This window comes from Stegostoma tigrinum, chromosome 18 (assembly GCF_030684315.1).
Source record: "Stegostoma tigrinum isolate sSteTig4 chromosome 18, sSteTig4.hap1, whole genome shotgun sequence".
Classification (NCBI taxonomy): Eukaryota; Metazoa; Chordata; class Chondrichthyes; order Orectolobiformes; family Stegostomatidae; genus Stegostoma; species Stegostoma tigrinum.
The window spans coordinates 4,942,839-4,959,065 of record NC_081371.1 but is presented as its reverse complement, the minus strand read 5'-3'; the positions used below and the strand labels follow the sequence as shown (position 1 = coordinate 4,959,065).

At 45.8% G+C, this 16,227-nt stretch overlaps 1 protein-coding gene across 2 annotated transcripts in view; it reads right to left on the bottom strand.

Annotated features, from left to right (window-relative positions):
- large1 (LARGE xylosyl- and glucuronyltransferase 1) overlaps positions 1-16,227 on the bottom strand; it is a 427,164-nt gene that overhangs the window by 142,583 nt on the left and 268,354 nt on the right. For both annotated transcript variants that reach the window (XM_059652276.1, XM_059652277.1), the window contains exon 6: positions 16,041-16,212. In XM_059652276.1, the coding sequence (XP_059508259.1) occupies positions 16,041-16,212 (172 nt within the window). The remainder of the gene's footprint in view (positions 1-16,040; positions 16,213-16,227) is intronic.

The window sequence follows — 16,227 nt, the reverse complement described above, 5'->3', positions numbered from 1 at the left end:
GCTACTGACCCATCCCACGGTCAAGGCCCCCTCCACCGCCACCTGTACTGAAGGAGCTCAGATTTGGACAGCTATGACCAGTTGATGGCTATCTTGACTCTGTCCAGGCAAGGCCAGTGAGCCCCATTCCTCGGCCTAGAAGTGTGAGGCTGGAAAAGCACAGCAGGTCAGGCAGCAACCGAAAAGGAGGTGAGTCAACATTTCTGAATGAGTCCCCAGATGCTGTGCCTTTCCAGCCTCACACCTATAGACTCTGGCTTCCAGCATCTGCAGCCCATACTGTTGCCAAGCCCTGTTCCTCAGCTGTCTGTCCACTGCCAATGGTCAGATGGTGATTCGCCTGGGGGCTCTGGCTACTCTCTGTCCTCAGCTGAAATTGGTTAACCAAAGAGAGCCATCAAAGATCGACTTGTGCCTTTCCTTCTCTCAAGGGTTGGCAGTTATTCTGAGACGTGTTGTTGCGGGCTTGTCTTTTCTCCCCAAGCAATGTCAAACATTGCTAGACTAAAAAAGACAACATCCAGAGAAATTGCAGATAACAAAGTGTGGAGCTGGATGAACACAGCAGGCCAAGCAGCATCTCAGGAGTACAAAAGCTGACGTTTCTGGCCTAGACCCTTCTTCGGAGAGGGGGATAGGGTGAGGGTTCTGGAATAAATAGGGAAAGGGGGTAGGCGGACCGAAGATGGAGAGAAAAGAAGATAGGTGGAGAAGAGAGTATAGATGGGGAGGTAGGGAGGGGATAGGTCAGTCCAGGGAAGACGGACAGGTCAAGGAGGTGGGATGAGGTTAATAGGTAGGAAACTGAGGTGCGGCTTGAGGTGGGAGGAAGGGATGGGTGAGAGGAAAAACAGGTTAGGGAGGCAGAGGCAGGCTGGGCTGGTTTTGGGATGCAGTGGGGGGAGGGGATGAGCTAGGCTGGTTGTGTGATGCCGTGGGGGAGGGGACGAACTGGGATGGTTTTGGGATGCGGTGGGGGAAGGGGAGATTTTGAAGCTGGTGAAGTTCACAGTGATACCATTAGGCTGCAGGGTTCTCAAGCAGAATATGAGTTGCAGTTCCTGTAACCTTCGGGTGGCATCATTGTGGCACTGCAGGAGGCCCATGATGGACATGTCATCTAAAGAATGGGAGGGGGAGTTGAAATGGTTCGCGACTGGGAGGTGCAGTTGTTTATTGCGAACGAAGTGGAGGTGTTCTGCAAAGCGGTCCCGAAGCCTCCACTTGGTTTCTCCAATGTACAGGAAGCCACACCGGGTACAATGGATACAGTATACCACATTGGCAGATGTGCAGGTGAACCTCTGCTTAATATGGTAAGACATCTTGGGGCCTGGGATGGGTGAGGGAGGAGGTGTGGGGGCAAGTGTAGCTCTTCCTGCGGTTGGAGAGGAAGGTGCCGGGTGTGGTGGGGTTGGAGGGGAGTGTGGAGCGAACAAGGGAGTCACGGAGAGAGTGGTCTCTCCGGAAAGCAGACAAGGGTGGGGATGGAAAAATATCTAGGGTGGTGGGGTCGGATTGTAGATGGTGGAAGTGTCGGAGGGTGATGCGTTGTATCCGGTGGTTGGTGGGGTGGTGTGTGAGAACGAGGGGGATCCTCTTTGGGCAGTTGTGGCGGGGGCAGGGTGTGAGAGATGTGCTGCGGGAGACACGGTCAAGGGCGTTCTCGACCATTGTGGGGGGAAAGTTGCGGTCCTTGAAGAACTTGGACATCTGGGATGTGCGGGAGTGGAATGCCTCATCCTGGGAGCAGATGCGGCAGAGGAGGAAGAATTGGGAATAGGGGATGGAATTTTTGCAGGAGGGTGGGTGGGAGGAGGTGTATTCTAGGTAGCTGTGGGAGTCGGTGGGCTTGAAATGGACATCAGTTACAAGCTGGATGCCTGAGATGGAGACTGAGAGGTCCAGGAAGGTGAGGGATGTGCTGGAGATGGCCCAGGTGAACTTGAGGCTGGGGTGGAAAGTGTTAGTGAAGTGGATGAACTGTTCGAGCTCCTCTGTGGTGCAAGAGGCGGCGCCGATACAGTCATCAATGTAACGGAGGAAGAGGTGGGGTTTGGAGCCTGTGTAGGTGCGGAAGAGGGACGGAACCCCACCCACAGCTGACAACCTCATCGCTCCGCCCACAACCTCCACAGCCTCAAGTTCACCTGGGCCATCTCCAACACATACCTCACCTTCCTGGACCTCTCAGTCTCCATATCAGGCAACCAGCTTGTAAATGATGTCCATTTCAAGCCCACCGACTCCCACAGCTACCTAGAATACACCTCCTCCCACCCACCCTCCTGCAAAAATTCCATCCGCAATTCACAATTCCTCTGCCTCCGCTACATCTGCTCCCACGATGAGGCATTCCACTCCCGCACATCCCAGATGTCCAAGTTCTTCGAGGACCGCAACTTTCCCCCCACAGTGGTCGAGAACGCCCTTGACCGCGTCTCCCGCATTTCCCGCAACACATCCCTCACACCCCGCCCCCGCCACAACCACCCAAAGAAGATCTCCCTCGTTCTCACACACCACCCCACCAACCTCCGGATACAACGCATCATCCTCCGACACTTCCACCATCTACAATCCGACCCCACCATCCAAGACATTTTCCATCCCCACCCTTGTCTGCTTTCTGGAGAGACCACTCTCTCCGTGACTCCCTTGTTCGCTCCACACTCCCCTCCAACCCCACAACACCCGGCACCTTCCCCTGCAACCGCAGGAAGTGCTACACTTGCCCCCACATCTCCTCCCTCACCCCCATCCCAGGCCCCAAGATGACTTTCCATATTAAGCAGAGGTTCACCTGCACATCTGCCAATGTGGTATACTGTATCCATTGTACCCGGTGTGGCTTCCTCTACATTGGAGAAACCAAGCGGAGGTTTGGGGACCGCTTTGCAGAACACCTCCGCTCGGTTCGCAATAAACAACTGCACCTCCCAGTCGCAAACCATTTCAACTCCCCCTCCCATTCTTTAGATGACATGTCCATCATGGGCCTCCTGCAGTGCCACAATGTTGCCACCCGAAGGTTGCAGGAACAGCAACTCATATTCCGCTTGGGAACCCTGCAGCCCAATGGTGTCACTGTGGACTTCACCAGCTTCAAAATCTCCCCTTTCCCCACCGCATCCCAAAACCATCCCAGTTCGTCCCCTCCCCCCACGGCATCACACAACCAGCCTAGCTCATCCCCTCCCCCCTCTGCATCCCAAAACCAGCCCAGCCTGTCTCTGCCTCCCTAACCTGTTCTTCCTCTCACCCATCCTTTCCTCCCACCCCAAGCTGCACTTCCATTTCCTACCTACTAACCTCATCCCACCTCCTTGACCTGTCCGTCTTCCCTGGACTGACCTATCCCCTCCCTACCTCCCCACCTACACTCTCTTCTCCACCTATCTTCTTTTCTCTCCATCTTCAGTCCGCCTCCCCCTATCTCCCTATTTATTCCAGAACCCTCACCCCATCCCCCTCTTTGATGAAGGGTCTAGGCCCGAAACGTCAGCTTTTGTACTCCTGAGATGCTGCTTGGCCTGCTGTGTTCATCCAGCTTCACACTTTATTATCTTGGATTCTCCAGCATCTACAGTTCCCATTATCTTCAGAGAAATTGCCCCCATTCCTGTTGGACGATCGTACGTCTAACTGACCTTTGACCTACTGAAGCAGCTTGCCAGCAACAGGAGGTTCAGGAGCCACCCACACATGCAAGAAACTGTGGGATACTGTAACAGGGAAATGTATTACTGGCATCGGTGAGGAGAAGTTCACATGGCTTACCCTTCAACAAAACTATCCTGATTCAGTTTAGAATCTGTCAAAACTGTTCAACTGAAAAATCCAATCTCACAGCCTCCCAGTTGACAAACCAATATCCAAAGTTGCTTGACTGCTGACAAACACAGCAATTCTCATTTTACAATGCAACCCCTAGCCTCTGTATGTTGGAGCTGCCTTCAGTGCAGTGCGGGTTAATAGTCTTCTTAAAACAATCACTACCAGCACTAACCTTGTCATACATAATCGCTGTTAGTGCACTTCTTAGAGGTTACATCAATCTAGCTGTCATATGCTATGTGCAGCATGCTTCTGAATGTAGATGATATCTCCCTAACCGCACACAGCACCCTTCAGATCAGCCTTTAATGCCCTACATACCACGGCCAACACCACAGAGTGGATGATAAACTTCTTTCTATTAAGAGTAGAATTCATAGTCACAAGAGTAAGGGCATGTGTGACTTTCCATTTGAGTTTCTAAGTGTGTGATGAGAAGATGGTGATTAACACACTTCCGCACTCTTTCCCCATCATAACTGAGTTGGTGAACACCTGACCAATGAGCTGGGGGGTGGGGGGTGTTGGGCGGGCAGAATTTACCCTATCACAGACCTTGGCACTGACCTGCCAGACAATTGGAGACCTAATTCAGCCTATCACAGGCCTCAGCACTGAGGCCTATCTCAGCTTATCACAGGTCGTGACACTGACCTGCCAGCCAATCAGAGGCTTATCTCATCCTATCACAGCCCTTGACACTGACCTGCCAGGCAACTGGAGGCCTATCCCAGCCTATTCTGAGGAAGGGTCACTGAATCTGAAACATTAACTCTGCTTTCTACCTCACAGTTGCTGCCAAACCTGCTGAGCTTTTCCAGCAATGTTGTTTTTGATTCAGTCTATCGCAAGTCTTGGCACTGACCTGCTGAAGCTGACAGTTTCTGGGCCCTAAATTTTGTTGATCCAAGCCCACTCCTTGGGAGATTGGGTGGTAAGGAAGTCAGTCTTTTATTCTCTTCTTCTTGGAGTGTGGGGAGAGAGGGCTGGGGCTTGTGTTGTTAAAGGCAAGTGTTCTACCAAGGGTAAACTTACCCAATTATTTCCCCTTCTGTGTGGAATTGGATTGTGGAGAGATCACAGCACTTCTTTTTTGAAAAGCAAGAAAGCTGACGCTCAGTGTAGGTGCTGTTTACACAGCTGCTGCTTTAAGTACCAGCTACCGCATGCAGGTGAGCTGGGTCCAAGGACAACAGGTAGCTAAGGTCTGCTTACTCATGCTCAGTTATTGATGACAAGTGTGTGTGGCCTTCCAATAACTTTGTGATAGGTTGTTGAACTGCCTCGGAACCAAAGTTTGGGATCAAGCTAGGAAGAAGCAGTCAGGTCTCCACCGGCTCTGTGTTCACGGCAGAAAATAAAACTCTCTAAACCTGAAAAAAAAAGTTCATTTTTCCTTCAGCAGTTGCTCTAAGCTGTAACTTTGAATTGGTAAGTTAGAAAGATTTTCATAGCATGCATCAGTCACCCTGAAACTTCTATGAACAAATGAAAGAACTGGGAGATGGAAGGTTGAGAAGCAGAATTCTGATCTGCACTAGAATCATCTCAGCAGATCATGAGAAGGAACGATTGAACTGTTACTCCAGATCTTTCCCTCTGCCCATAACACTCAGGTTTTTGTTACCATCTGTAACTGTGTGGATATGTGGTTTGAGTTTAACTAGTAGTGCTACATACTGATGGTCTGTAGCTGTTTATCTGTAGCTAGCATCAGCTTATTTTTAGTAAATAGGAATTCTTGCTAAGTTCTTAAACCTGGTCCATATTTTCCAGATCTAATTGTCAGATAAACTAGGGAAACCTGTACTTTTTATAAACACTTACAACTCTGGGAATAGTGGGGCATGATCTCCAGTGCGCTACCCCGTGAATCATAAACATTTGTATGACAAGACCGATTTCTCAACCTGTTATTTGGGTGCTGTCAAATGAGCCTTTTGATGGACACTTTAAACTGCTTACAGAAGTGATTATGCACTGCAATGAAACATCTGTTTTTCCACGACATTACCTCCAGAACTTTCACTGCACTGAATATTTTTTTTAAACATCAATTAGTGTTTTTGATAGTGCTGACATAAATAGACACATAACTTTGTGGCCCTTGAGGTGTGACTGTACTGAATACTGGGTAAACTGGCATGGGGAAGACATTGGAAAAGCAATGGTAGGTGGGGGCATCGATTTTGAACCAGGGCTACATAGGACCATGGAGATTAATGTTTGGTATGGTGGTATTAGGGGCCATGGGGACAGGTAGAGTGGCATAGTGCAATATTTTGATAATGGTGGGGGTGGGTGGTGTCATGGAGGCTGGGAAAGGTTGCACACAGTGGATCATCGATAAGTGAAGCCTCATGCCCATTACTACAGCAACAAGTGGTGTTTTTATTCCGAGTAGAATCAAATTGCTTGTCAAGTAGCCAAAACCTGACCTTCCGGGACACTTTTTCCCGGTGTGTGTGTGTAGGGTGGGGAAACATCCTATCCCTGTGTTCCCATCATGAGAATGAAAAGTCAGGGCCCAACAGTCTTGCTTACATTTGTTTATCTTCGTTCAGTATGAAATAAAGGTTTGCCTATTTCTCTGAATTTGTGGCTTCCCGGTCAAAGATTCTCTAAGGCCACAAAGGTATGTGAGCTGATCGCTTCCAAGGGCCACCTTCCAGTCCAGCCAAGCATTGGGCTGGACTGAGGCATTCCTGTTCCGATTCAAGGCAATTACATTTTTACTTATTCATCCGCAGGCTGGGCCAGCGTTTATTACCTGTCCCTAGTTGCCGTGGACAAGGTGCTGGTAAGCTGCAATCTTGAACCGCTGCAGTCCATGTGCAATAGTTAGACACACAATGCCGTCAGTGAGGGAATTCCACGGAGGGTAAAGCATTTTTACCTTCAAAATGCATCTTAAATCCAAAATCAGACTAGGGCTACCTACTCCACAGTGTCACTATCCTGAGGATCAGCCGTAATCTGGTCTTTTGAGGGCACAGGGCAATTGGTGTTGAATGATGGACAGTCGTAAGTACAAGTGATTTTGTTCCTTCAAGGTAGAGTCTGTACTGGACTCTCTGATATCTGTAGGATTGGTAAGGATAGGTGGAAGTAGGCCTGATACATGCAGCAAGTTCACTTGCGAGACGTGCTTTAAGAGTCTGCCATAACCCACCTTCCAGATTCAATAGAAATATGAAACACCAAGTGTTTTAGAAAGTAGGAGGTGTCAAGACTGGGGATTATTCCAAGTCAGATTTATAATCAAAAAGGACAGGGCAAATCACTGAAATGAGACTTGGCAGTTCTGTACAGAGTACAAACAGGAGCAAATAGATTGAACTTAAGTGTGAAGAAGGGAGTGTTAAATGTGGACTGACATTTCAGTTGAAATTGAGGGTGTGTTTGCAATGTCGAGCTGCCATCTTTCCATTGAGCCATAAAAATCTTGTCTGTCTTCCCAGCCACCTTTCTCAAAGCTGCTTGGGATCTTCCTGTGTACATACTGGCTGTTGTGCTTGTCCACATTAATGACATTCACTCCAATCCAAAATTAATCCAGGACATCCCATAGGCACACAACACACTGCACAAATACAAACTCCTCCCTCTCAGACAGCGTTGACTGAACTTTTACTTAGACAGGAGATGGGAGGGCAGAAATTCAGCTGTGTATATATTAAAATAAACTCAGATTACTAATCCGGAAGTGCACTAAAGCCACCGGAGATATAAATGTAAACTATTAAAACTGCAATCTGGGGTACAAACGTAGGATATAAAAATTCTTACGGAAAGTTAACTATTTGTGATAAACAAGAAAATATAAAGTATATAAAGTGGCTCTGGTGAGGAGAAGGTGTGCAGAATGCAGAGAAATACCTTAACAGGTAAATTAGTGCATGAGAGAGATGCGCATTGAGTGGGTGACAGGCCATCACTTGGAATAAAAGTGAACAATTTATCTCCATTTTTCCAGCGACTGTCTGCAACCAGTTTATTGTTTCAGCAATACTATATGAGACTTAACCCAACATTTATGAACATCTTCAGGTCGAACGAAGGCTAAAGCACCTCTCTTGGTTTCATTATCCTCAGGGATACAACTGAGCAAGGCCAAAACAAAAAATATTCCAAGGCTATTTCTCCTGACTTCCAAACAAAAACAGGTTTCTCCATGAAGGCACATCACATTCATTCTCAGCGCAGAGGAGGTACTGGGTTAGTGCCCATTATTCACCCCTTGACAAAACACCAGCAATGCATGTCTCCAGGGGCAACTGGGCTAAGTACCGGAGAAGCAGCCTCCCTTCTTCCAAGGTCAATCACACCTCTCTCTCAGGAAGCTTACAACAGGGCATCAGCTGCAAGAAAATACGAAGAATAATACTCACACGCCAGTACAGTTTCTTTGATGAATAAACGGAGACTGTTGTGTTGGAATGGGTTACATTAAATATGCAACTTTGTAAAATGTAAAGGGTGTAGCTCACTCCAAATAAGTCATACAGCTATTAAGAAGAGTGCAGAACGATGTTATTTAGTTCATAACATCAACATTTTCTTCAATAGTCTCTTTAGTCTTATGCTGCTATCCATTTTGTAAAAGCTCTCTTTCCAATACTTGACAAATTCTCTTCCTAAACATTGTGACTAAATTCTTCCTTAAACAGCTGTGCCCCAGATGCTCATGACAAATTAGGCCCCGTTCTTCATTTAATCCAAAATGAGCATTTAGATATCAGTGACAAGGTCAACATTTCTTGCCTATTGCCAGCAGTCACACGCCAGGCCTGGTGTTAGACCATCCTGGACACTTCAGAGAGCAGTCAACCATGATGGTGTGGGACTGGAGTCACACAGTCTAGACTGGGCAAGGACTTGTTGCCTTCCTAAAATAATCAATTAGCGTTTTGGGACAATTTAACTTTTACTGGCATTTCCTGTTGAAATACAAAAACATCCTGAATGCAACTTCTCAAAGTGTCATGGAGAGGGGTGTGGTCCTGTGTTCTGGATTACTAATCCAACAAAGAACAAAGAATAACACAGCACAGGTACAGGCCCTTTGGCCCATTAAGACTGCACCAACACATGAAGTCTTTCTAAACTGAAACCTTTTTACCTCTACACAATCTGTATCCTTCTGTTCCCTGCCTATTCATGTATCTGTGAAGATGCCTCTTAAACATTGCTGTTGTATCTGCCTCCGTTGCCCCTTCTGGTAGCGCATTCCAGGTACTTACCACCCTCTGTGTAAAAAAAGCTGCCTCTCACATCTTCTTTAAATTTGCCCCCTTTTACCCTAAATCTAGGCCACCCAGTAGTTGACATTTCTATTCTGGGAAAAAGACTGACTATCCATTCTATCCATGCCACTCGTAATTTTATAAACTTCTGTCAGGTCACTCCTCATCCTTTGACATTCAGGTGAAAACAAGCCAATTTTTTTTGATTTCTCCTCATAGCTAATACCCTTCAAACCAGGCAATATCCTGGTAAATAATTTCTGTACAATCTCCAATGCCATCCATATCCTCTGGTAGTGTGGAAACCAGAACAGTACACCTTATTTCCAAATATGGCCCACCTAAAGTTCTATACAGTGGCTACATGACTTGCCAATTTTTCTACTCTGTGCCCTGACTGATGAAGATAAGCATGCCATATGCCTTCTTGACCACCTTATACACTTGTGTTGTCACTTTCAAGGAACTGCAGACCTGTATGCTAAGATTCCTCTGTATTTTGATGTTACTCAGGATTCTGCTGTTTGCTGTGTATTTCCCACCTGCATTAGGTCTTCTTCCAAAATGTATCACCTCACGTTTATCTGGATTAAACTCCATCTGCCATTCCTCAGCCCAAATCACCAGCCTATCTGTATTCTGCTCTTTCCTCCTCACTGTAAGCAGCTTCCCCAATCTTTGCGTCACATGCAAACTCACTAACCAGCCCACCTACATTCTCCTCCAAATCATATATAAAATTACAAACAACAGGGGTCCTAAGCATTGATCCCTGCAGAACACCACAGATATGCACTTCCGGTCAGAAAACAAACCCATCCACTTCTGCTCTCTATCTTCAATGACTAAGCCAGTTCTGTATCCATCTTAACAGCTCACCAGCCCCCATGTGCCTTCACCACTTATACCAGCATGAGTGATAGATTGTGTCAAAGATCTTACTAAAGTTCAGGCAGGCAATATCCACTGTCCTACCCTCAATCATCTTTGTCTCTTCCTCATAAACTTAATCGACTTTGTGAGACATGACTTTACTCGCACAAAGTCTATTGCTAATAAGTCTGTATTTTTCCAAATGGGGATAAATCCTGGCCCTTGGAATTTTCTCAAATAATTTCCTTACAACTGACTTAAGGCTCACTATCATGTAATTTGCCAGATTATCCCTGTTGCCTTTCTTAAACAAAGGAACAACACTGGCTATTCTCCAGTCCTCTGAGATCTCCTGTGACTGAAGAGGATACAAAGATTTAGCACAAGGCCCCAGTAATTTCCTCACTTGCCTCCCTCAGCATTTTGGGAGAGATCCCATCAGTTCTGGGGACCTGTCCACCTTAATGGTTTTCAAAACATCCACCACTTCCTTCATTATAGTGACATGCCCTAGAATATCAACACATTCCTTTTTAGACTGGCCACCGACCATGTCCTTCTCCTTTGTGAAGACCAAAAATTTTTGAAAGAAATAACCACTGCACTGTAAATTACAAGACTGAACGTGTTTTAAAAAATTTCATAAAGCCCTTTAGAATATCTAGAGGCTTTGCAGGGCACTGTGTTATACCTCATTACTAGTATACTTTCACGATATCATTACTGTATCATAGTTATGTGGTCTGAGGGTTTTAGGATCTCAGACTCCCATCTTAATGGGGACCACTTGTAGCATGACATGCTACTGTTTGTAACCAAGTAGTTCAGCATTAGCCCAGACACTGAAGTGATTGTAACACACGTAGATCCAAGGAGCTGTAATAAAACTCTGCTGAATTATTCAGTACCATGTTACACAGTTCTAGTTTTTATGTTACAGGAGCTAACATAGATACTGGCCATCAGACCCAAACATCCTGCAGGAGGTAAAATCCCAAATCAAAATTGCAGACCAAAAGACTTAATAGAAATGCAAATCTTTTACCTTTTTATATCTATAGCCCTCCGTGTGGAATCCTGCCATTTCTAAGACATAAACACTGTAACTTTTCTAACCCGAACCCTCTTGATACAAAAGTAGGCTGACTTGACATCATAGAACCCATGGAATAGTGGAATACATACGCTCATTCAACCCACGAAGTCTGTACTTGCTCTTTCCAGGACCAATCCAATTATAATGTGGCAGCGAGTCTTTCTAAATGCCAGACATCGTATTTTTCTAATTCTTTTCTTCCCTAACAATTGGTTCTTCCAAGTCCGTACCTGTGTACCTAAAATGACGCTGCAGTGTGGCAACTAGTAAGCTTTTCACTGCACTTATTTGCATTTGTGCCCGTAAAGCTGATTCAATTCAATACGTACAGGAGCCAAGACATGCGGGAGACCCAGCGTGTCAGGGAAACAGCAATTTCAGTGATGCACCCTTTTAAATTAAGCCAGTGCTTTCTAACCCAGTTACTGTTAAATTTTATGAATCATCCACAAATGCTTGGCTCCATCAAATATTCGTCCATTCCAGCTTTTGTAGGCCCTGTTGCTTTTGTCTTCCACCACCTTCCTTTCAGGTGGATATTGTAAATTCAAAGCATGCGTTTAGATGAAAAAGAGCTTTCTTCTCACATGTCGCCACTGGTTCTTTTATCAATTGCTTTAAGTCTGCTGCCTCTGATTATCAAGCTTTTGGAAAAGGTTTCTTTCTATTTACTGGGTCTACTCTACATGATTGTAAACATGTCTATCAGAACTACTCTTTATCTCCTTTCCTCTAAGGACAATAATTGCAGCATCTCCAATCTCTTCATATTCTTTAGAATTACATGTAGTTAAGTACCGACAAAGAGCACACTTTACATTAGGTCAACATTTGTTGCTCGATATTTCAAACCAGCTGGGAAGCTTCAGTCAACAATCAATTATCACTTTTCCTACTTGATTCTACCTCCTTTGGGGTAACTGGCATTACAAATCATTGAGAACTGTAAAGTTGTTCAATTTTCTTTTCATCCAATAAAAAGATGGATTATTCATAAAATTTAACTGGGTTAGAAGTACTGGCTCACTTTAAAAGGCTCCATCACTGAAAGTGCTGCGCTCCCCCAGACACGCTGCATCTCCCACATGTTTTTCTCCACTATCTGTGACTGTATCTTTGTTCAGCTCGTCCCTGAGGGCTGGCATTCTCTCCTTAAACCACTTCTGTTTTCTACCTCCCTGTAAAAACTGCAAAGGAACATCATTGGTTGTTAAATACCAGAACAGAGCCAATACATGTGGCATGCAAAGCTTAGTCCCAGCCTGGGAGAGACGGATCTGCAGACCCATCCCTGAGTCTGCTCTATCACAATTTTTAAAATCGAGAAATGCTATCACACAGTTGAATTATTTTCATCCCCATCACCAAATCACCGTGGTATTTTTTCATCTATTTACTACGACCAATAAATAACCCCAGTTTCAAATTGAATAAAAGCAGGGGGAATAGTGGAATTTTGAGGGTTGGGTTTGCGAATCGAACAAACACTTCCTGAAGCTCCGTTTTGGGAATTGATTTCTTCACTTAATTATTGTTGTAAATGAATAGAAGAAAGAGAGGCTAAAGCAGCACACAGAGAGGGACTTGAACAGTGGACCGTCAGATTCAAAACCTAATACCATATGGGCTGAGCTACCCAGATGCCCCCAAACTGCCATGACTAACTTCTGGAGCAGGTGGGGCCTGAAACTGGGCCTTCAAGCTCAGAGGTAAGGGCACTTCCACGGCACCTCAAAGCTCTGAGTCTGCTTGGGAAAGTCAGGCTAAGTCTAATCTGAAGGCATCGGCCAACCAATACTTCCATCAGGGTTCGTCCCATCGTCATACAGGCGAAGACGAAGCATTCAAGCTACATTTTCAGATTTCCTGGTTTGCTTTCTCTTGCTATTTTTTGAATAACTGGGCTGCTGGTGCAGCCAGACCGTTTGAGGGCGGACGGTAAGGTCCTGGCCAGTTATACCTTACTCTGTTTATCTTTCAAAAGGTCTGACACCGGCCACTGGGGAAAGGGGTCCCACTCTCTGTGACAGGGACCTTGGATTATATCATGTGTCCTAAAGGACTGGCAGTTTTTCTATGGCGTTGTAAGGGGATTAGAGGCCATTCAGTGCATGATGATCCATTTTGAATGGGCATCGGTAAGAATTGAGTTTGGACCGCTACAAATGGCCCTGTGAAATCTGCATGTACTCACACCCAGGGTCTCCTCAGCCATTCCCATGGGTCTAAACTACTGCAGCCTTCTGGTCTGCCTGGCAGGTTTTGCACTGGTTGCCCAGGTTTTCAATATCTATCTTTATGCCACAAAACATAACTCCATGGGACCATCTGCATTTTAGAAATTCCTGTGTGGCCATTATGTAACTCTTCAAGGATTGGTCGCTGGCCTGGACATGGGACAATCACACAGGCTCCCCACAAGATATTGCCATCTTCTCTGTTCAACTCCTGATATTTTGAGATATAGGGTTTAAACGTTTCCGTAGGATATCCTTGTGGTCCACCACTTAGGACGATATCACACAGCTTTGCAAACATGGGGCGCTTTTGGGTCCAAGTTCAGATTTGCCTGGCAGTGTTAAAGTGTCTATTTTATTCAAAGCCATAATAACTTCATCTATCTTCGGATATGAAGATAGGCCGGTGGGTAGTAACAAGTGGTTCAAGGCATCCCCACTGGCTACCTGTCGCTCTGGGCTTTGTTTCCCAAAAGTTTGGGACCTGACCTTTGCATCCCCCGTGAGGGGAGTCGGGCTGGCTGTCACCCCTGCATAACTGGTCCCAATAGTACTTAAGGGCTCCCCAGTGTATGTGGCCAATCTAGCCTTGGTGTCTCACAGGATTAAATGCAAGATGCCCCCATCAGAGTCTCCTGAAGGTTTCCTCCGCAGCAATTGATACAGCAGTAACTGTGAGTAGGGGGCGGCCATTTACCTGGAGTTTTATCCTAACTGGTGCCCCTTTGGCATCAATGAAGTGAGTTAGCTGCGTCGCTTCCTCATCCTCAGGCTGATTTATTTGTAAAGACCTGCCCTGAGGTGGCTTCACCCTTCGCTTGTTTCGGTCGCCCTGTCTGGGATGAACTCCATGACCACAAGGGCGATGTAGATGTTCTTATTCCTTACTGTATTGTGGAGAAACCTTCAATCCAGTTCTGGAACCTTGCAGCCTCTGTCTCAAGATAACAAAGTGTGTAGCTGGATGAACACAGCAGGCCAAGCAGCATCTTAGGAGCACAAAAGCTGATATTTCAGGCCTAGACCCTTCATCAGAAAATGATGATCTGATGAAGGGTTTCGGCCCGAAATGTCAGCTTTTGTGCTCGTAAGATGCTGCTTGGCCTGTTGTGTTCATCCAGCTACACACTTTGTTATCTTGGATTCTCCAGCATCTCCATTATCTCTAGCCTCTGTCTCCAATCGCCTTTCCCTGGCAGCAAACAGGGGCTGTGAGTATTATCCACTGGGGACTTGGTTCTGCAGTACAGTGTTAGCCCAAGTTTGAGGTCAGGATAGTCTATGGACCCCTGAAAGTCCACAGCCCCTTTAGTTTTATTGGGAGAGGGTCAGTTCAATGGCTGTCCTGAGGTCCAGATATAGTTTAGTCAATAGCTTCCTTGAGTCGCAATATCATTGATTCCACTAACCAAGCAATTGCATTACCATTTCCCAAACTCCTGACCCGTACTCACAGTGTTGCACCAATTTCCACAGTCTCGTCATAAATTCAGTAACTGATTCCCGGGGAAGTCGATTAAGCTGTGTTAAACCTGAACTGCTGCAATAATAATAGCTGGTTTGGAGTCAGGAGGTCCACCACCATATCTATCTGTCTGTCACAGGTTTAGACCCTGGATCTGCTGGGTCAGTTAAACTCTCCATGATGCTGAAATGTACGGCCCCACAAATGGTCAGGAGAATGACGTACTGATTGTCATACCCTTGTATCCCATTTGCCTGAAAAAATGTTTCTCATTCTTTCAGCGTGCAGGGGCCAATCCTCCACACCCACATCACAAGGATCCTCTTTCCCCCAACAGCAGCATTTGTAATATTTCCCCATCACTCTCCGATTGGGTTTGTTGAAAGGCAAGGCTGTCCCAAAACGTTGCTTTGCCCTCGTCACCGATGCAATAGCTCAGGATTTCTGACTGGACAGGATCGCCGTTTATGGTTGAACATCAAAACAGAGCCACTACTTGTCATGTTCATAGGCTAGTCTCAATTTAGGACAGACAGTTCTGCACAGCCAACCCTCAGTCTGCTTTCTGAAGGGCTCAGGTTATGAGTTCCAACGGGGCAGGCTATTGTCTGATACCAAGGGACTTCATAGTCAATGAACTCCATGAGGGAATTAGTTAGTGATACCTTAGTTATCTTACCTAGTTATCACGCTCCCTCTCCTCTCTTTGAGAAGCTCCTTAAATCCTATCTCCTTGGCTTACTTTTGTCTAGTTATACTTTGTTGAAACATCATTTTACATCTCCAAGCTAGAACATAAATGTGAGATGTTCTGCAAATCCCTTCAGGAGTGAAAGTTCTTTATAATCCTCTTTCCCTTCCACCCATGAAGTGCAGTTCATTCCGAATGTGGAAGCTTATAAAGCAACTTTTAGAGGCTTTTGATCATTTTGTGCTTCATAATTTAAGTTCATATTCTCAGCCCAGCATCCATTCATGTCCGACTAGGAATGACAAAAAACTGAGTTTACTTTTTTGTTGGTCAGTTGTAGTCTCACAGCTTTTGACTTGGCTGTGATGACCAAAACCACACGGAGTGCACAGCTAGACATCACACAGAAAGCTTTGAGTTTCAGAGTGGGGACATTTTCACAGTGAACAGATTGTGAACTGTAGTTCTCCATTCATTCCGTCCAAGGTGAGGCACAAAAGCTTCCAATTGGTACCTGAAAACAATTTGGCTTATGAATTTGTGAAGCAGGGGAGCAGTGAAAGGAGGCGCACACACACACGCGCACGCACACTACCTTTGAACTTGTGAAGCACAGCCCAAAGTTCTGCGATGTCTGTTGCAAAGGTGATATCTGTATCGAGGACAATGACCCGTTCCAGGGAATCAGGCAGAATCTTGGTGAGAACCAGTTTCATTAGTCCGTATATCCCTGAGTAATGCTTGTTTGGAATCCATGAAACTTCTGGCTGGAATGTAAATTC